General features: G+C 48.0%; 1 protein-coding gene across 2 annotated transcripts in view; it reads right to left on the reverse strand.

Moving 5' to 3' along the window:
- col9a2 (procollagen, type IX, alpha 2) overlaps positions 1-20,843 on the reverse strand; it is a 202,525-nt gene that overhangs the window by 84,700 nt on the left and 96,982 nt on the right. For both annotated transcript variants that reach the window (XM_038801996.1, XM_038801988.1), the window contains 3 exons: positions 20,097-20,150; positions 17,802-17,855; positions 16,009-16,062 (listed from right to left, as the gene is read on the reverse strand). In XM_038801996.1, coding sequence (XP_038657924.1) covers positions 16,009-16,062; positions 17,802-17,855; positions 20,097-20,150 — 162 coding nt within the window. The remainder of the gene's footprint in view (positions 1-16,008; positions 16,063-17,801; positions 17,856-20,096; positions 20,151-20,843) is intronic.

Here is a 20,843-nt window from a genome sequence, read left to right on the forward strand (position 1 = left end):
TGTGTTACACTGTGTGTGGGTTCACATTGATCAGGAACAGTGTGTTACACTGTGTGTGGGTTCACATTGATCAGGAACAGTATGTTACACTGTGTGGGTTCACATTGATCAGGAACAGTGTGTTACACTGTGTGGGTTCACATTGATCAGGAACAGTGTGTTACACTGTGTGTGGGTTCATATTGATCAGGAACAGTGTGTTATACTGTGTGTGGGTTCACATTGATCAGGAACAGTGTGTCACACTGTGTGTGGGTTCACATTGATCAAGAACAGTGTGTTACACTGTGTGGGTTCACATTGATCAGGAACAGTGTGTTACACTGTGTGTGGGTTCACATTGATCAGGAACAGTGTGTTACACTGTGTGTGGGTTCACATTGATCAGGAACAGTGTGTTACACTGTGTGTGGGTTCACATTGATCAGGAACAGTGTGTTACACTGTGTGTGGGTTCACATTGATCAGGAACAGTGTGTTACACTGTGTGTGGGTTCACATCGATCAGGAACAGTGTGTTACACTGTGTGGGTTCACATTGATCAGGAACAGTGTGTTACACTGTGTGTGGGTTCATATTGATCAGGAACAGTGTGTTACACTGTGTGTGGGTTCACATTGATCAGGAACAGTGTGTTACACTGTGTGTGGGTTCATATTGATCAGGAACAGTGTGTTATACTGTGTGTGGGTTCACATTGATCAGGAACAGTGTGTTACACTGTGTGTGGGTTCATATTGATCAGGAACAATGTGTTACACTGTGTGTGGGTTCACATTGATCACGAACAATGTGTTACACTGTGTGTGGGTTCACATTGATCAGGAACAGCATGTTACACTGTGTGTGGGTTCACATTGATCAGGAACAGTGTGTTACACTGTGTGTGGGTTCACATTGATCAGGAACAGTGTTTTACACTGTGTGTGGGTTCACATTGATCAGGAACAGTGTGTTACACTGTGTGTGGGTTCACATTGATCAAGAACAGTGTGTTACACTGTGTGTGGGTTCATATTGATCAGGAACAGTGTGTTACACTGTGTGTAGGTACACATTGATCAGAAACAGTGTGTTACACTGTGTGTGGGTTCACATTGATCAGGAACAGTCTGTTACACTTTGTGTGGGTTCACATTGATCAGGAACAGTGTGTTACACTGTGTGTGGGTTCACATTGATCAGGAACAGTGTGTTACACTGTGTGTGGGTTCACATTGATCAGGAACAGTGTGTTACACTGTGTGGGTTCACATTGATCAGGAACAGTGTGTTACACTGTGTGTGGGTTCACATTGATCAGGAACAGTGTGTTACACTGTGTCTGGGTTCACATTGATCAGGAACAGTGTGTTACACTGTGTGTGGGTTCATATTGATCAAGAACAGTGTGTTACACTGTGTGTGTGGTTCATATTGATCAGGAACAGTGTGTTACACTGTGTGTGGGTTCACATTGATCAGAAACAGTGTGTTACACTGTGTGGGGGTTCACATTGATCTGGAACAGTGTGTTACACTGTGTGTGGGTTTACATTGATCAGAAACAGTGTGTTACACTGTGTGTGGGTTCACATTGATCAGGAACAGTCTGTTACACTTTGTGTGGGTTCACATTGATCAGGAACAGTGTGTTACACTGTGTGTGGGTTCACATTGATCAGGAACAGTGTGTTACACTGTGTGTGGGTTCACATTGATCAGGAACAGTGTGTTACACTGTGTGGGTTCACATTGATCAGGAACAGTGTGTTACACTGTGTGTGGGTTCACGTTGATCAGGAACAGTGTGTTACACTGTGTGTGGGTTCACATTGATCAGGAACAGTGTGTTACACTGTGTGTGGGTTCACATTGATCAAGAACAGTGTGTTACACTGTGTCTGGGTTCACATTGATCAGGAACAGTGTGTTACACTGTGTGTGGGTTCATATTGATCAAGAACAGTGTGTTACACTGTGTGTGTGGTTCATATTGATCAGGAACAGTGTGTTACACTGTGTGTGGGTTCACATTGATCAGGAACAGTGTGTTACACTGTGTGTGGGTTCACATTGATCAGGAACAGTATGTTACACTGTGTGTGGGTTCACATTGATCAGGAACAGTGTGTTACACTGTGTGGGTTCACATTGATCAGGAACAGTGTGTTACACTGTGTGTGGGTTCACATTGATCAGGAACAGTGTGTTACACTGTGTGGGTTCACATTGATCAGGAACAGTGTGTTACACTGTGTGTGGGTTCACATTGATCAGGAACAGTGTGTTACACTGTGTGTGGGTTCACATTGATCAGGAACAGTGTGTTACACTGTGTGTGGGTTCACATTGATCAGGAACAGTGTGTTACACTGTGTGGGTTCACATTGATCAGGAACAGTGTGTTACACTGTGTGTGGGTTCACATTGATCAGGAACAGTGTGTTACACTGTGTGGGTTCACATTGATCAGGAACAGTGTGTTACACTGTGTGTGGGTTCACATTGATCAGGAACAGTGTGTTACACTGTGTGTGGGTTCACATTGATCAGGAACAGTGTGTTACACTGTGTGGGTTCACATTGATCAGGAACAGTGTGTTACACTGTCTGTGGGTTCACATTGATCAGGAACAGTGTGTTACACTGTGTGTGGGTTCACATTGATCAGGAACAGTGTGTTACACTGTGTGGGTTCACATTGATCAGGAACAGTGTGTTACACTGTCTGTGGGTTCACATTGATCAGGAACAGTGTGTTACACTGTGTGTGGGTTCACATTGATCAGGAACAGTGTGTTACACTGTGTGTGGGTTCACATTGATCAGGAACAATGTGTTACACTGTGTGGGTTCACATTGATCAGGGACAGTGTGTTACACTGTGTGGGTTCACATTGATCAGGAACAGTGTGTTACACTGTGTGTGGGTTCACATTGATCAGGAACAATGTGTTACACTGTGTGTGGGTTCACATTGATCAGGAACAGTGTGTTACACTGTGTGTGGGTTCACATTGATCAGGAACAGTGTGTTACACTGTGTGTACGTTCACATTGATCAGGAACAGTGTGTTACACTGTGTGTGGGTTCACATTGATCAGGAACAGTGTGTTACACTGTGTGTGGGTTCACATTGATCAGGAACAGTGTGTTACACTGTGTGGGTTCACATTGATCAGGAACAGTGTGTTACACTGTGTGTGGGTTCACATTGATCAGGAACAGTGTGTTACACTGTGTGTGGGTTCACATTGATCAGGAACAGTGTGTTACTCTGTGTGTGGGTTCATATTGATCAGGAACAGTGTGTTACACTGTGTGTGGGTTCACATTGATCAGGAACAGTGTGTTACACTGTGTGTGGGTTCATATTGATCAGGAACAGTGTGTTACACTGTGTGGGTTCACATTGATCAGGAACAATGTGTTACACTGTGTGTGGGTTCACATTGATCAGGAACAGTGTGTTACACTGTGTGGGTTCACATTGATCTGGAACAATGTGTTACACTGTGTGTGGGTTCACATTGATCAGGAACAGTGTGTTACACTGTGTGTGGGTTCACATTGATCAGGAACAGTGTGTTACACTGTGTGTGGGTTCACATTGATCAGGAACAGTGTGTTACACTGTGTGGGTTCACATTGATCAGAAACAGTGTGTTACACTGTGTGTGGGTTCACATTGATCAGGAACAGTGTGTTACACTGTGTGGGTTCACATTGATCAGGAACAGTGTGTTACACTGTGTGTGGGTTCACATTGATCAGGAACAGTGTGTTACACTGTGTGGGTTCATATTGATCAGGAACAGTGTGTTACACTGTGTGTGGGTTCACATTGATCAGGAACAGTGTGTTACACTGTGTGTGGGTTCATATTGATCAGGAACAGTGGGTGGGATTTCCAAAGTCTCCGAGCCGCAATCGCGTCCGGGGACCGGAGAATTGCCGCCAATTGCGCGCCCGGTCGGCGCGGCGCCGGTCAGGGCCATTGAAAGAGGCCCCCGCGGATACCCTCAGGCGGCAACTGGCCGAGTCCCCGCCGGCGTGGTTCACTCATGGTTCCACTCGGCAGGCACTCGGAATGGATTTCCAGACACAAATCATCAGTGGAGTACAGAGATGGCAGGATGGAGCTTAAGACATTAATTAGGAGAACAAAGGGGGCAAATGAGGTATGAAACTCAGGGAGAGAGATTGTGAGGTTCTTGAGCAAACTGTCTGAGCAAGTGACGAGATATTGGAGGTATTAACCGGCTTAAAAGTGGACAAATCTCCAGGTCTGGATGAATTGTGCCCCAGGCTGCTGTGGGAAGTGAAAGAGGAGATTGCAGGGCTCTGACACAAATTTTTAATTCCTCTCTGGCCTCAGGGGAGGTACCAGAGGGCTGGAGAACAGCTAGTGTGTCCCACTATTTAAAAACGGTTGCAGAGATAAGCCTGGGAGCTACAGACCAGTGAGTCTTGCATCAGTCGTAGGGAAACTATGGGAGAAAATTCTGAAGGAGAGAATCTAGCCCCACTTGGAGAGGCAAGGTTTGATCAGGAATAGTCAGCATGGCTTTGTCAGAGGGAGGTCATGGCTAACAAATTTGAATGAATTTTTTGATCATGTGACCAGGTGTTCAGATGAGGATCGTGTAGTTGATGGAGTGTACATGGATTTCAGCAAAGCCTTTGACAAGGCCCCACATGGGAGATTTATTAAGAATGCAACTGCAGGGCTTCCAGTGGCAGCCATGGAGTGAGTGGTCACACATTTGGTAGCTCCTGCTTGTGGCAGTCTTTTTTAGGCTTTTCCCATGGATTTCAAGTGTAAATGAGACGGAAAAAGGTGTAGGAGTGTGAGTAGAGGAGATTGACCCTCTAGTTTATGGAGAGGCCCTGTCGGCTCAATGGTCAACGGACCAGCTGATGAGCTTCTTGAATAAGAAGTTCACCCAGCAACGAGAGGAAAGTCTGGAAGACCTGACCAAGGCGGTGGACTTGATCAAGGCGGTGGTTGACCACGTGGAGACGAGGCTGGCGGCCCACGGTCAGGCAATCCAAAAGTTGGAGGAGCTGATGGGGGTACATGACAAACAGTTCGCCTCGAAGGCAGTGAAGATGGGGCCACCAGACGTGGTGGAGGAGAAGGTGGAGGACTTGGAGAACTGGTCACGCAGGCAGAATATTCGGATTGCGGGTCTGCTGGAGGGGTGCAAAGGAGCCGATGCTGCCGCATACGTGGGTAAGATGCTTGAGAAGCTGCTTGGTGAAGGTGCGTTTGACTGGCCGTTGGAGGTGGACCGAGCGCACTGGGTATTGTTGAGGAGGCCCCAGGGGAATGAGCCGCCAAGGACGATGTTGGTGCGGCTGCACCAGTTCCTTGATAAGTCAAAAGTTGGGCCAGGCAGACGAGGATCTGCGCCTGGGAGGGCAGTGAGATTTGCGTGTACCAGGACCTGAGTGCAGAGCTGGCCAGGAAGAGGACAAGTTTTAATAAGGTCAAGGTGGCCCTCTGCAAGGGGGTGAAGTTTGGACTATTGTACCTGGCACGCCTATGCGTGACTTATGGGGGCCGGGAGCTGTATTTTGGATCTTCGGAGGAGGTGGCGGAGTTTATGAGAGACAATTGTCTGGCAGGAGAAGATGGACCTTGAACTTTGGTGGAGGAGTTGTGATGCCTCTGCACAAACTTTTGTTCGGGGCAATTTCTTTTTTCCCTTGTTTTTGGCTTCAGTTCAGTTTTAATTTTTTGTTCTTTATCAAGGGATGGGGGTTGGTTTCTTTTTTCCTGTTCCTATTGATTGTTTGCACTAATGTTTGAGTGGGGGGGGGGGGAAATCAGTGAGGGGTAGGATGCTAGGTGCAGGGGTGGGAGCTGTCAGGCTAGCTGGGTGGGCGTATTCACAGAAGCATAGTGGGGGGTGAGCTGAACTTTAGCAAGGGGAGGTGGGATAGGAGAAGGAAAAGGGTTGATGATGGTGGGCGCCCGAGGATGGGCCAAGGGAGGTATGGAGCACGGGTTGGAGGCTGGCCCAACAGGGGCTATGGCTGATCGTCCAGGGAAGGGTTGCCCCCCGACCAGGCTGGTTACGTGGAATGTTCGAGGTTTGAATAGGCCGGTCAAGAGGGCCTGTGTGTTCGCACACTTGAGACGACTAAAGGTGGATGTGGCCACCTGCAAGAGGCATATCTGAAGGTGGGGGATAGGATCAGGTTGAGGAAGGGAAGGGTTGGGCAAGTATTCCACTCAAGCCTGGACCGGTCGAGCCCTAGGTCGGGGAAGGCATCAGCTGTGGCGAAGGAACTTCAGGGGTTCATGGAGCACATGGTGGGGGTCGATCCGTGATGATTTGAGAGGCCGAGGAGGAAAGAATTTTCGCTCTACTCCCATGTGCACAAGGTGTACTCCCGAAAAGATTTCTTTGTGCTGGATTAAACACTGCTGGCAGAGGTGATAGATGCTGAATATTCAGCAATAGTGGTGTTGGACCTCGCCCCGCATTGGCTGGACCTGCGAGTGAGCAAAGGAAGGGCCCAGCGCCCACAATGGAGGTTGGCTGTGGGACTGTTAGCAGGGAAGGAGGTGTGTGAGCGGGTGAGGGAAGCCATCTGGGGTATATAAACCCTATTCACCTGAGGAAGGAGCAGTGCTCCGAAAGCTAGTGTTTGAAACAAATCTGTTGGACTTTAACCTGGTGTTGTAAGACTTCTTACTGTGCTCACCCCAGTCCAACGCCGGCATCTCCACATCAGGAGTATATAAAGATCAACGATACGGGGGAGGTGTCAGCGGGTACGTAACGGTCTGGGACGCACTGAAGGCAGTTCTCGGGGGAATTTATTTCTATATGAAAACACAAGGAGAAGGTACAGCCGGTGGAGATAGAGAGGCTGGTGGGAGAAATCCTACAACTAGATAGGAGGTATGCAGAGATCCCAGAAGAAGGGCTTTTGAAGGAACGCCAGAGGCTACATTTGGAATTTGGTCTCCTATCCACAGGCAAGGCGGCGGGTTCGCTGAGGAGGGTGAGAGGGGCGGTATATGAGTACGGGGGAAAGGCGATGAGGATGCTGGTGCATCAGTTGAGGAAGCAGGAGGTGGCGAGAGAGATCAGGAAAGTGAGAGATACAGAGGGGAAGGTGATCTTGGATCCGTCTGGGGTGAATGGAGTGTTTCGAGCTTTCTACTTGCTGTACAAATCCGAACCCCCAACGGGAGAAGAGGGGATTTTTGGGAAGGCTGGAGTTCCCGAAGGTGGACTGGGAGCTGGTAGAGGGCCTGGAGACCCCAATTGGGCTTGAGGAGGTAATAGGGTGGCTGGAGGCGATGCAATCGGGTAAGGCCCCGGGACCGGACGGATACCCGGTGGAATTTTATACGATGTTTTTGGGGTGCTGGGACCGCCGTTGGTAAGGTGTTGTCGCAGGTGGCGATCTCTCTCAATTTGAAGCGGGACAAAGACCCAGAAAACTGCGGGTCATATAGACCAATCTCGCTATTGAATGTGGATGCCAAACTGCTGGCAAAGGTCCTGGCCACACTGATCGAAGATTGTGTCCCAGAGTTAATAGGGGAAGATCAGAAAGGGTTTGTTAAGGGGCGGCACCTGGCGACCAATATTAGGAGGCTCTTGAACGTTATCACGATGCCGACAGAGGGGCACGAGGTTAAGGTGGTGGTGGCTATGGACGCAGAGAAGGACTTTGATTGGGTGGAGTGGGGATACTTATGGGAGGTCCTCGGACGGTTCAGGTTTGGGCAGGGATTTGTGGACTGGTTGCTTTATCAGGTACCGGTGGCAAACGTGTGCATGAATCAGGTGAGGTTGGAGTATTTGCAGCTGTACTGGGAGACGAGGCAGGGATGTCCACTCTCCCCACTGCTGTTTGCCATGGCCGTAGAGCCTTTGGAAATGGCTGTGCGAGCTTTGAAGATCTGGCAGGGGATAGTTCGGGGGGGGGGGGGGGGGGGGGGTGGAGCACAGGGTCTCGCTCTATGCGGATGATTTGCTCTTATGTATATCAGACCCATTGGGGGGGGGGGGGGGGGGGATCGGAGGGGTTATGGGGATACTGGTGGAATTTGGCCGGTTCCCGGGGTATAAATTGAACATGGGCAAAAGTGAGGTTTTTGCAATCCAGGCAAGGGGGCAGGGGAGGAGATTGGGGAGATGCCATTCAAGGTGGTGGGAGAGAGCTTTAGGTACTTAGGTATCCAGGTGCACGGGAATGGGGACAGCTCCACAAATTGAATCTGGGTAGGCTAGTAGAGCAGATGAAGGGGGTCTTTCGGAGGTGGGACGTGCTCCCGCTGTCTCTGGCAGGGAGGGTACAGACTGTGAAAATGACAGTCCTCCAGAGGTTGCTGTTTGTTTTTCAGTGTCTCCCAATTTTTATCCCCGAAGCGTTTTTTTTTTAGGAGGATGAATAGGGTAATTTCAGGATTTATTTTGGCAGGTAATTTCCCACGGGTGAGGAAGGTGCTGCTGGAGCTGGTGCGTGGGGAAGGGGGGCTGGCACTTCTGAACTTTATTAACTATTACTGGGCAGCGAATATATTGATGGTCAGGAAATGGGTGGTTGGGGAGGGGCCGGTATGGGATGCGGCATCCTGTAAGGGTTTGAGGGCATTGAAATGAAATGAAAAAATGAAAACCGCTTATTGTCACGAGTAGGCTTCAATGAAGTTACTGTGAAAAGCCCCTAGTCACCATATTCCGGCGCCTGTTCGGGGAGGCTGGTATGGCTGTTAACAGCACCTACGCCATTCTCGCCGACTCTGAACGCCACAAGCCCAGTAGTAGTGGGTGCCCTGAGGGTGTGGGGACAGTGATGGCAGCACAGGGGTTTGGAGGGGGTGTCGGTGTGGGCACCGATATGCGATAACCATTTGTTTGTTCCGTGGGGGGGGGGGGGGGGGGGGGGCTGGACGGGGCGTTTCGGAGGTGGCAGCGGGCAGGGATCGTAATATTTGGGGATCTATTTACTGATGAGGGTTTTCCAAGTTTGGAGGAGGAGTCTGAGTTCCCAGGTGGGAACGGGTTCCGGTGCCTGAATGTGAGGGATTTTGTACGGAGGCAGGTCTCGAGCTTTCAGCGCCTCCCCAAAGGGGGAGAAAAGATAAGGTGGTCTGGAGAACAGGAGTTGGGGAGGGGACGATCTTGGAGATCTATAAGGAGCTGATGGAATGGAAGGGAGCCCCAATAGGGGAGGTGAAGAGAAAATGGGAAGAATAGTTGGGGGGGTGGGGGGAGTTGGAGGCTGGATTCTAGGAGGAGGCCCTGCGAAGAGTTAATGCGTCCTCGTCATGTGCTCAGCCTGATCCAATTCAAGGTGATCCACAGGGCTCTTATGACTGTGGCCCGGATGATCAGGTTCTTTGAGGAGGTGGGGGACAGGTGTGGGCGATGTGGGGGAAGTCCTGCGAATCACGTACACATGTTCTGGGCGTGTCTGAGGCTGAGGGACTTATGCCAGGGATTTGCGGACGTCATGGCAGAGGTCCTGCAAGGGAGGGTGACTCCGAGTCCAGAGGTGGCGATCTTTGGAGCGTTGGAAGACCTGGGAGCCCAGGGGGTGAGAGAGGCCGACGTTTTGGCCTTTGCTTCCCTGGTGACCCCGAGACGGATTTTACCGGCATGGAGGAACTCAGAGCCCCCGAAGTCGGGGGCTTGGGTTAGCAACATGGCAAGGTTTCTCAGGCTGGAGAAAATTAAATTTGCCTTGAGGGGTTCATTACAGGGGTTCGTTTGGAGGTTGCAGCCGTTCATCGACTTCTACGAGAAAAATGAGACTGTCAGCGCGGGGGGGGGGGGGGGGGGGGGGGGGGGGGGGGGGGGTGGGGGGGGGGGGGGGTGGATTGAGGGGAGGGGATGCGGGGGGAGGGGGAAAAAAGAGGAGGCATGGAAATGATGAAATTATGAATAAGGGTAGGAAAACCAATGGCGGGAGGGCTGGGAAGTGCTGGCGCTGTGCTTTTATTAGTCGTGTTGGTTGGGGTTTGTGTTTGGCGGGAATGGTGGTGATTTTGTTATGTGTTCTGTTGGATGTTATTGTCGAAAAGTGTTAAAATTATAAATGCCTCAACAAAATATTTTCTTAAAAAAAGAACGCAAATGCATACAGGGCAACTTGATAAGGTGGATTCAAAATCAGCTTAGCTGTGGGAGACAGAGGGTGATGACAGATGGCTGCTTTAGTGACTGGAAACCAGTGTCCAACGGCGTACCACAGGGATCTGTGCTGGGTCCCCTATTATTTGCCATTTAGAAAACCAACATAAATGACTATGTGGGGATTGGATTGGATTGGATCAGTAAGTTAGGTGGATGACACAAAGATTGGCCGAGTAAGTTGAGTCTCTTGGGGTACAGGAATTTATAGTAATTTATGGTCAAATGAGCAGAAACGTGGCTGATGGAATTTAACCCTGAAGTGTGAGGTGATACATTTTGGAAGGAGTAATGCGACAAGGAAGTAACCAATGAATGGCCTGACACTGGGAAGTTCCGAGGAACAAAGGGAGCTTGGAATGTTTGTCCATAGATCTGAGAAGACAGAAGGGCAGATTAATGGGGCGGTGAAAAAGGCAAATGGACACTTGCCTTTATCAATCAAGGCAGAGATTACAAAAGCAGAGAGGTCATGTTGGAGTTGTATAGAACTTTGGTGAGGCCACAACTGGAGTACTATGTGAAATTCTGGTTGCCACATTATAGGAATGATGTGGTTGCGCTGGAGGGAGTGCAGAGGCCATTCAACAGGATGTTGCCTGGGATAGAACATTGAAGTTATGAAGCAAGGTTCGATAGGCTTGGGTTGTTTTCGCTGGAGCAGAGAAGACTGAGGGGTGACCTGATTGAGGTGTACACGATTACGAGGCGCATGGACAGGGCGGACAGGGAGCAGCTGTTCCCCTTAGTTGAAGGTCAGTTACGAGGGGACACAAGTACAAGATGAACTTTTTTACCCAGAGGATGGTAACGGTCTGAAATGCACTGCCTGGGAGGGGGTAGAGGCGGATGGCCTCACATCCTTTAAAACGTACCTGGATTAGAACGTGGCACGTGGTAACATAGAAGGCTCTTGGTCAAATGTTGGCAAACAGGATTAGGTTGGCAGGTCAGGTGTTTTTCATGCATTGGTGCAGACTCGAAGGACCAAAGGGCCTCTTCTGTGCTGTATTATTCTGTGATTCTGATCCCATTTCCTCCCACAGTCCAAAGATGTGCAGGTTAGGTGGATTGGCCATGTTAAATTGCGCCTTAGTGTCCAAAAGGTTAGGTAGGGTTCTGGGGTTAGGGGGATTCTATAATTGTATCTAGGTTTACTGATTAAACAAATTTATATGTGACAGTAAGCTCTGAGAAGAACACAATGGGCCCCAGCTTTCCACTCAGTGTCAAGTCCTGGCTCGCTGAAATTACAAGAGTTTAAAGTGCAGTAACCAGCTCTGGAAGACTGGCGGGAGTTGTGTGGAGCCGGCAGTGTAAGAGTGCCTGCAGGCCACAGCGCAGTGCACCTCCAGTGAACTTAGGGAGGGTCACACCCCTGTTATACTTCCCTGGCTGCCAGAAAGCATCTGGGACCCAGTGAACCTGAAAGGCCAGGGAGAAGGAAAGTGTCCAGGTAAGTGGGGTGTTGGGTCCATCCGCAGGATGGGAGGGGTATGTGGGGGGGGACGGAAGGTGGTCGGGTCCACTTGGGGGCATTGTCGGGACCTCTACTGGGAGTTGTCAGGTCCATTCGTTGGGGGTGGGGGGCAGGTCCGCTCTCAGTAGTGGGGTTCGAGTCTGCTCTGTATTTGCGTTAATTCTTCTTAGCTCTCGTGAAGCTCTGTTGTATTAATGTATTCACTGGAAGTGACATCATAAGTTCCAGCACAGGACAGAGAGAGGAGCATCCATGTAAGAGATAACACACTGCAAATAAAGCTCTGTTGTTTTAAATCTCCGTGCTCCCTAGTAAAGGTAAAGTCTCCCTGGTCCCAGATGACAATATGCTGTTTTCCCCTTTGAGAGGAGGAGCTGACTGGTGGCGGTTTAACCTTTGGATCACCACACCTCAGGCGATGGGCAAGTTTGAGAAGGCAGGGCCTACGTAAAGGCTCCCTAGTATCAGATCCCCAAAACACAACATAAAACTGGCGATGAGGACTACGAACATACACTGATCAGACACTGGGGAAAATAAATGTACCTGAGAAAAGTTGGAAAAAGGAAGGTTAATCTTTTTATTCGGCGTGACAACTGCTATCGGGAACTCAGGGGCTCGGTGATCGTGAGTAACGATAATCTACCTGCAGAACAGATTATATAGCTGTCTGATAAATAAAAGGCTTGTTGTCTCGTGTGTGAGAGACTCAATGTAGCTGCTGAAAATGTGGTTGTGAAATGTGCATTCGGGAAACCGCCATTAGTAGAAAAATGGCAGGAGTTTTTGATGTGGTGGAATCCTTTGATGAAAATTTGGAGCGATGGAGCTCCTACACTGAGCGTTTTGATCATGTTGCTCAGGCAAACAAGATAGCTGAAGCTATTATGGTGTCCACTTACCTGGAGCATGAGGGGGGAAATGTTTAATCCCTCAGGTTGGAGGATGATGAATGGGGAAGACTTGTGCACCTGGTGTCAGGGGGTAGAGGAATCACAGTGGGATGGGGGGATGTTGGGATTGTACTGGGAGTTAATTATGCAACGAGAGAGGATTAATCAGCAATGTTGTCGATTAACATCCTTTAGGGAAGTGTGAGCATACTATGGTAGAATCCTTCATTAAGATGGAGAGTGACAGTTAAGTCTGACTCTAGGGTCCTGAACATAAAGAAAGCTAACTTTGATGGTATGAGCTGTGTATTGGCTAGGATAAGGTGGTAAAGGATAGTTAAGAGGTTGACAGTGGATAGGCAATGGCAGACATTTAAAGAACACATGGATGAACTTCAACAATTGTACATCCCTGTCTGGTGTAAGAGTAAGATGGGGAAGGTGGCTCAACCATGGCTAACAAGGGAAATCAGGGATAGTGTTAAAGCCAAAGAGGAGGCATACAAATTGGCCAGAAAAAACAGCAATGGGAGCAATTTAAAATTCAGTAAAGAAGGACAAAGGGTTTAATTTGGAAGGGGAAAATACAATACAAGAGTAAGCTTGCAGAAAACATAAAAACTGCAAAAACGTCTATAGACATGTGATGAGAAGAAAGACTGATGAAGATAAATGTAGGTCCCTTACAGTTAGAATCAGGTGAATTCATAATGGGCAACAAAGAGATTGTGGAACAGTGGAACAATTACTTTGGATCTGCCTTCACTGAGGACACAAATAATCTTCTGGAAATACTAGGGGACAGAGAGTCTCGCATGAAGGAGGAACGGAAGGAAATCCTTATTAGTCAGGAAATTCTATTGAGGAAATTGATGGGAGTAAAACGCCACAAGTCCCCAGAGCCTGATGCTCTGCATCAAAGAGTACTTAAGGAAGTGGTCCGAGAAATAGTGGACGCATTGGTGACCATTTTCCAGTATCCTATAGACTCTGGAAGACTTCCTATAGATTGGAGGGTAGCTAATGTAACCCCACTTTTTAAAAAAGGAGGGAGAGAGAAAACAGGGAATTATCGACCGGTTAGCCTGACATTGGTGGTGGGGAAAATGCTGGAGTCAATTACTGAGGATGAAATAACTGAGGATTTGGAAAGTGGGGACAGGATCAGTCCAAGTCAGCATGGATTCACTAAAGGGAAATCATGCTTGACAAATCTTCTGGAATTGTTTGAGGATGTGAACAGTAGAGTGGACAAAGGTGAACCAGTGGATGTTGTGTATCTGGACTTTCAAAAGGCCTTTGGCAAGGTCCCACACAAGAGCTTAGTGAGCAAAATTAAAGCTCATGGTATTGGGGGTAATGTATTGACGTGGATGGAGAACTGGCTGGTAGAGTGGGAATAAATAGGTCCTTTTCAGAGTGGCAGGCAGTGACTGGTGGTGTACCGCAGGGTTCAGTGCTGGAACACCAGCTGTAAACAATATACATTAATGATTTGGGCGAAGGAATTGCATTCAATATCTTCAAATTTGCAGTCGACACTAAGCTGGATGGCAGTGTGTGCTGTGAGGAGAATGCAAAGAGGCTGCAGGGTGACTTAGACAGGCTGGCTGAGTGGGCAAATACTTGGCAAATGCAATATAATGTGGGTAAATGCGAAGTTTTCCACTTTGGTGGAAAAAACAGGAAGGCAGATTATTTTGGTGGCAGTTTAGGAAAAGGGGAAGTGCAACGAGACCTGGGTGTCATAGTGGAAAAGTCGCTGAAGGTTGGCATGCAGGTACAGCAGGTGGTGAGGAAAACTAATGGCATGCTGGCTTTTATAGCGAGAGGATTTGAGTATAGATGTAGGATGTCTTGCTGCAGTAATACTTGGTGAGGCCACACCTCGAGTATTGTGTGCAGTTTTGGTCTCCTACTTTGAGGAAGAACATTCTTGCTATTGAAGACCAGGGCAGGCCAGCAGCACGGTTCAATTCTCGTACCAGCCTCCCCGAACAGGCGCCGGAATGTGGTGACTAGGGGCTTTTCACAGTAACTTCATTTGAAGCCTACTTGTGACAATAAGCGATTTTCATTTCATCTATAGGGCAGCACGGTAGCATGGTGGTTAGCATAAATGCTTCACAGCTCCAGGGTCCCAGGTTCGATTCCCGGCTGGGTCACTGTCTGTGTGGAGTCTGCACGTCCTCCCCCTGTGTGCGTGGGTTTCCTCCGGGTGCTCCGGTTTCCTCCCACAGTCCAAAGATGTGCGGGTTAGGTGGATTGGCCATGCTAAATTGCCCGTAGTGTCCTAAAAAAAGTAAGGTTAAGGGGGGGGGGTTGTTGGGTTACGGGTATGGGGTGGATACGTGGGTTTGAGTAGGGTGATCATTGCTTGGCACAACATCGAGGGCCGAAGGGCCTGTTCTGTACTGTTCTATGATATCTATGAATGGTCAGCGAAGGTTCACCGGACTAATTCCCGGGATTGCAGGACTGACATATGAAGAAAGACTGGATCGACTGGGCTTGTACTCACCGGAGTTTAGAAGAATGAGGAGGGGATCTCATAAAAACATCTAAAAACCCTGATGGAACTGGACAGGCTAGATGCGGGAAGAATGTTCACGATGTTGGGGATACCAGAACGAGGGGGTCACAGCCAAAGAATAAGAGGTAAACCATTCAGGACTGAGATGAGGAAGAATTTCTTCTCTCAGAGAGTTGTTAACTTGTGGAATTCTCCACCACAGAAAGCTGTTGGGGCCAGTTTGGTGGATATATTCAAGAGGGAACTGGACTTAGCCCTTGCAGCTAAAGGGATCAAGGGGTATGGAGAGAAAGCGGGAGTGGGATACTGAATTTGCATGATCAGCCGCGATCATAGTGCACACTCGAAGGACCGAATGGCCTATTCCTGCACATATTTTCTCTTTTTCTGTGTCTACGTTTCTATTAGTAGGGGAGCCGTGTCTGGAATGTGGGGGATGGCCCTTACGTGGCTCAGCCTAGGTATTTAAAATAGTTAAGTTCGAAGCGGTTAATTTGATCTTTCAGAGTAACTATTGATGTAAAACTGACAGAGCCATCTGAAGTTTTCAATTTAAATCTCTTCTGTCGGATGCTTCCCAGCACAGTGCAATTGTCCAGGGACGTTCGCGCTTCTGGGCAATTGCTGAGATCCAAACTGGTCAGTAGCAAGAGGGTGAGTCCAAATCATCAAGTAGCAGCACTGAGAATATGAATTTTATCTCTGAAAAATCTGGGATAAGCTTCACCTGGAGTTGAATTTTTGTATCAAAACTCCTGACTGTGTGTGTGTGTGTGTGTGTGTGTGTGTGTGTGTATGTATATATGTGTGTGTGTGTATATACGAATGTGCACGCCATACCAGTGGGAAATTGTCTTAACCAAGCCTCCCAAGATTCCCCATTATGGTCTGAAACTCCAGTGAGAAATGAAACTGTTCCCTAACTAAGTCTAATCCTTTCCCCATTAAATACCTTCATACCAGGAACCCCAGGGGTGCCATCCTTGCCATCGATGCCTGGTAATCCCTGCAATAAAACACACAGGACAGAGTAAGCAAAGGGAATCCACGTGTGGAAAATGAGTACATCAATACAAAGTTTATATGGCGGAACACTCATCAAATCAGTTTTTCAGTGAGGAAGTGATGCTGCGGTCATCTATATCCTCAGGAAGCAGACACCAGCCTTGGAGGGAGTGCAGCATAGATTCACCAGCATGATATGTGTTATGGGTGATATAATTATATAAAGGCATCAATCACTTACAAGGGAGTGGGTAAACACATTGTGGGTTCATTTATTATAGGTACATGATGTGCATGTAGACATCAAGATATATACAAAATATACATAAAGCTGGAAGCCATCAGCAGCAGAGCTGTGCGCGCGCACTCTGCTTAAAGCAAAAGTGAAAAAAACTGGATCGCATGACACAGATCCTTACTGGTGATGACATGCTGCAATCCCTTTTCGGCATTTTACAACAATACCAAGATGAAAGGATTTAATTTTTTTCCCAATCAAGGGGCAATTTAGCATGGCCAATCCACCTACCCTGAACATCTTTGGGTTGTGGGGTGAGACCCACGCAGACACGGGGAGAATGTGAAAACTTCACACAACAGTAACCCAGGACTGCGATCGAACCTGGGTCCTTGGTGCTGTGAGGCAGCAGTGCTCAGCACAGCACCGCCATGCCGCTCTATTAAAGGAGTAAATTATCAAGGCGGGTTGCATAGATTAGACTTGTATTCAGATGTATATTGGTTAGTCAAACTTCACAATGGTGACTGAGACTTTGGTATGTTCAAAACAACACTGGCTTACTTCATACAAGTGAACTGTGTACAGCTGTGCATGACAAGATGTTACCCTGCTGAAGCCATGAACATGCTCTCTTCCTCTCCTCATCATGTGTTCGCTGGCATCATTATTCTAGGAGGTGCTATTGACACATTCCCACACATTAACCCTTACAAACTCTAATGCTAAATGTTCCTTCGTGCATAGAAGATGGATTTATTGAGATGCTTAAGTTATAACGATTTGATAGGGGGGAGAATCTGTCGTCTGAAATCTAGAACAAAAGTTAGAACCATAGAACTAGAGCTGTCTAGATGCGATGCCAGAAAGCACATTGTCACACAAAAGACCATGAAGTCAGAAACTCTCCCATTAAAAAGCCTCTGAGACAAACTCAGTTGAAAACTTCAAAACTAAGGCTGATACATTGTTAGGAGGATATTACTGAATCAAACAGGTAGAGTTGAGATGCAGAACAACCGTGGTCTAACTGAATGATGGAACAAGATCGAAAGGCTAAAATGTGCTCCTGTTCCTATCCGCCCCGTGTTGAGCTGAGGTGAAGATTTGATTGATCTCAGTGGTTCTGTTCTACCTTGCCCAAATAGCCATTCTCCATGACAATGAATACCAGTGAAACATTCTGCCATGGAGAGTCTCATTACCTCAGCCTGATTCAGTCCTCTGCCCACCATCCATGCAGCTGTACTATCCAATACCAGCCATCAGAGCAGGAACATCAGCTTAACCTAACTGAGCACAGGCTGCGTTGGCTGAAATCTGCTACCTCTATTCAGACCAGAGACAAAATCCCAGCAACAACCCGGCACTGTGCGATTCAACATCAACTCAACATTACAAATAACAAATGAACCTGTCCACATCTAAAAATAATTCATTGATTGGCAGCACTCAGGTCCAGCTGTGAGCCTATTGATATTAATAAATATAAAATGACTTACGTTTTGTCCCTTGAGTCCAGTGAGACCTTGCCGTCCCCTTTGCCCTCGCCCTCCCTGTAAAGAGACATTTCAGACAGAAATCAGGAAATGAGCGAAATGGATGAACAAATTGGACAATATTTCCACCAAAATACATTTCACAGAGAGAAAAAGGCTATAGCAGAGGAGCAATGGCAGCAGAGACACTGGTCTTGTTATGTATATTGGCATCAACGTGGACAAAAAGAAATTCTGCGCTCCCACAGGGGATCTGCACTTGACAGTGTAGATCTGCGAACCAGTCTACCAAGGTGTCTATACTCAGGCCCACATTCCCCACAAACAAACACTCTGCTTGGATTGTGACGCTTAGCTCTGAGAGGAAAATTACACTACAACTAAAATATTTTAATGATGTGCAATACTCAACCAATCACTTCAAATCAATTGGAACGTTGATACATGGGATACAGTACAGCTAAGTGCAGGTGAGCCTGAAGTTCCAGAAGTGAGTCAGATTACCCAACCTCTGACCTCCTCTTATAACCACAGTATTTATATGGTTGGTTTGGGTAAGCTTCTAATCAATGGTAACCCCCAAGATATTGATAGTAGGGAATTCAGCGATTGTAGTTGGAAAATTCAGCGAAGCATTGGAAAAACTCAGCATGTGTGGAGAGTGAAACAAAGTTAACGTTCGAGTCCAATGGTAATGTTGTTGAATGTCAAGGGGAGGCTGGTGTACTCTTGTTAGATGTGGTCATTGTCTGGCACTTGCGTGGCGTGAATGTTACTTACCATTATCAGCCCAAACCTTAAAGTTGTCCAGGTTTTGCTGCATGTGGACAGGGACTGCTTTAGTATCTGACAGGTTGTGAATGACACTGACCACTATGTAATTATCAGTGAACACTCCTACTTCTGAACTTAAGATAGAGGGAAGGTCATTGATGAAGCAGCTGGTTGGCCTCGGACACTCCCCTGAGAAACTCTGGCAGTGATGCCCCAGGACTATGATAGACCTCCAACAGTCCTAACTATCTTCCTTTGTGCTCAGTATGACTCCAACCGTGGCGAGTTTTTCCCCTGATTCCCATTGACTCCAGTTTAGCTAGGACTCCTTGATGCCATACTCGGTCAAATACTGTCTTGATATCAAGGGCAGTCACTCTCACCTCTTGAGTTCAGCTCTTTTGTCCATGTTTGAACCAAGGCTGTAATGAGGTCAGGAGCTGAGTGACCCTGGTGGAACCCAAACTGAGTGTCTGTGAGCGGGTTATTGCCGAGTAAATGCCGCTTGATAGCACTGTTGATAACCCCTTTCATCACTTTAATGATGATCGAGAGTAACCTACTCCACTGCCATGTTGGGATTTAAACAGATTGGCTGAATTTTCTCCTCCCCAGGAGGCAGTGAAGGGGAGGCCGGGGACTAGCAGACAGGCGGGGTATGTAATCGGGGTAATGCCATGGGTGATGTTGGTAGCACCACCCACCCATCTGCCCCCGCTGCAGTTTTCTCCTATTTGGTTGAGACCAGCATCAAGTGCGAAGCCCAATAACTTTCACTGCTTCAGTGGGTGATGGACAGAAGCGGTGGTGGTGGTGGGGGGGAGAGTGGGTACCACCTTCCCAGGCCCTCAGAGCCAATTGGAAGCTTCCCAATCCCAAGGTCTTCCACCCCATTCCCACATTTCCCCTCCCACCACAGCCTGACTACCTATGTCCCAAACCCCGCCTAGCCCTCCCTACACCAGAGTCTACCAGCCTGGCTCTGTCAATATCCCTCTCACTCACCTCAGTTTCCGGCTCCAATGGTAATCTTTGTTGGGACTGGATGCAGTCCCAGCAGTGACCACCACTCCAGGTGGCACTGTGAGGCCAGAGAGCTGCTGACCATTTGGTGCAGCACTTGGGAGCAGGACTACTTCCTCTGGTGGCTAAGGCCTAGTGACTATAGATGGTTGCACTGTGAGCTGGCAGAGTGAGAGCAGGTTCGCCATTGACATTTATGCTGGAGAACGGTGTGGGGAGGGAAGAATACTGGCTATCACCCCATGTCTCCAAGCCTGGATATTATTTGAGTTGAGCTTGAGCACTGTGATCTGTGACAATGCTGGATTACGTCAACACTACTCAAGATGCTCTATTAATTTCCTTATATTACAGCATTGACAACTTTTTTAAACACTCCAGCAGGTACAAAAGCTCCGTCAGGATGTCTTGAGGTTGTGACAGGTGCTGTACAAACCCTTTCTTTCCATTCAGTAACACTGGAGCAAACTGAGGTTAAGATACAATTTTGAAACAACTCACCCTGTCTCCTTTGTCACCAAAATCTCCAAGGGGCCCCTCAGGACCTTGTTTGCCCTGGAAACAGAGAGTAAGAAATCAGTCAGGTTGTCAATTTGAAAGCTTAAACATGGCTGTAATTCAAGGCCTGGGAGATGGGGGAGGAGGTTGGAATAACAGGGGGTGATGGGTTAGGGAAGCGATTGGTGGGGAGGGGGGGGGGGGGGGGATACTGACTAACACCCCACTCTAATATTTAAAAAGGGAGGTAGAGAGAAAACAGAGAATTATAGACCTATAGTCTAACATCAGTCGTGGGGAAATTCTCAAATCTATTATCATAGATTATCATAGAATTTACAGTGCAGAAGGAGGCCATTCGGCCCATCGAGTCTGCACTGGCTCTTGGAAAGAGCACCCTACCCAAGGTCAACACCTCCACCCTATCCCCATAACCCAGTAACCCCACCCAACACTGAAGGCAATTTTGGACACTAAGGGCAATTTAGCATGGCCAATCCACCTAACCTGCACATCTTTGGACTGTGGGAGGAAACCAGAGCACCTGGAGGAAACCCACGCACACACGGGGAGGATGTGCAGACTCCGCACAGACAGTGACCCAAGCTGGAATTGAACCTGGGACCCTGGAGCTGTGAAGCAATTGTGCTAACCACGATGCTACTTTACAGCGAAGCATGTAGAAAACAGTGGCAGGATCAGACACAGTCAGCATGGATTTATGAAGGGGAAATCATGTTTGACAAATCT

Source organism: Scyliorhinus canicula, chromosome 1 (assembly GCF_902713615.1).
Source record: "Scyliorhinus canicula chromosome 1, sScyCan1.1, whole genome shotgun sequence".
NCBI lineage: Eukaryota > Metazoa > Chordata > Chondrichthyes > Carcharhiniformes > Scyliorhinidae > Scyliorhinus > Scyliorhinus canicula.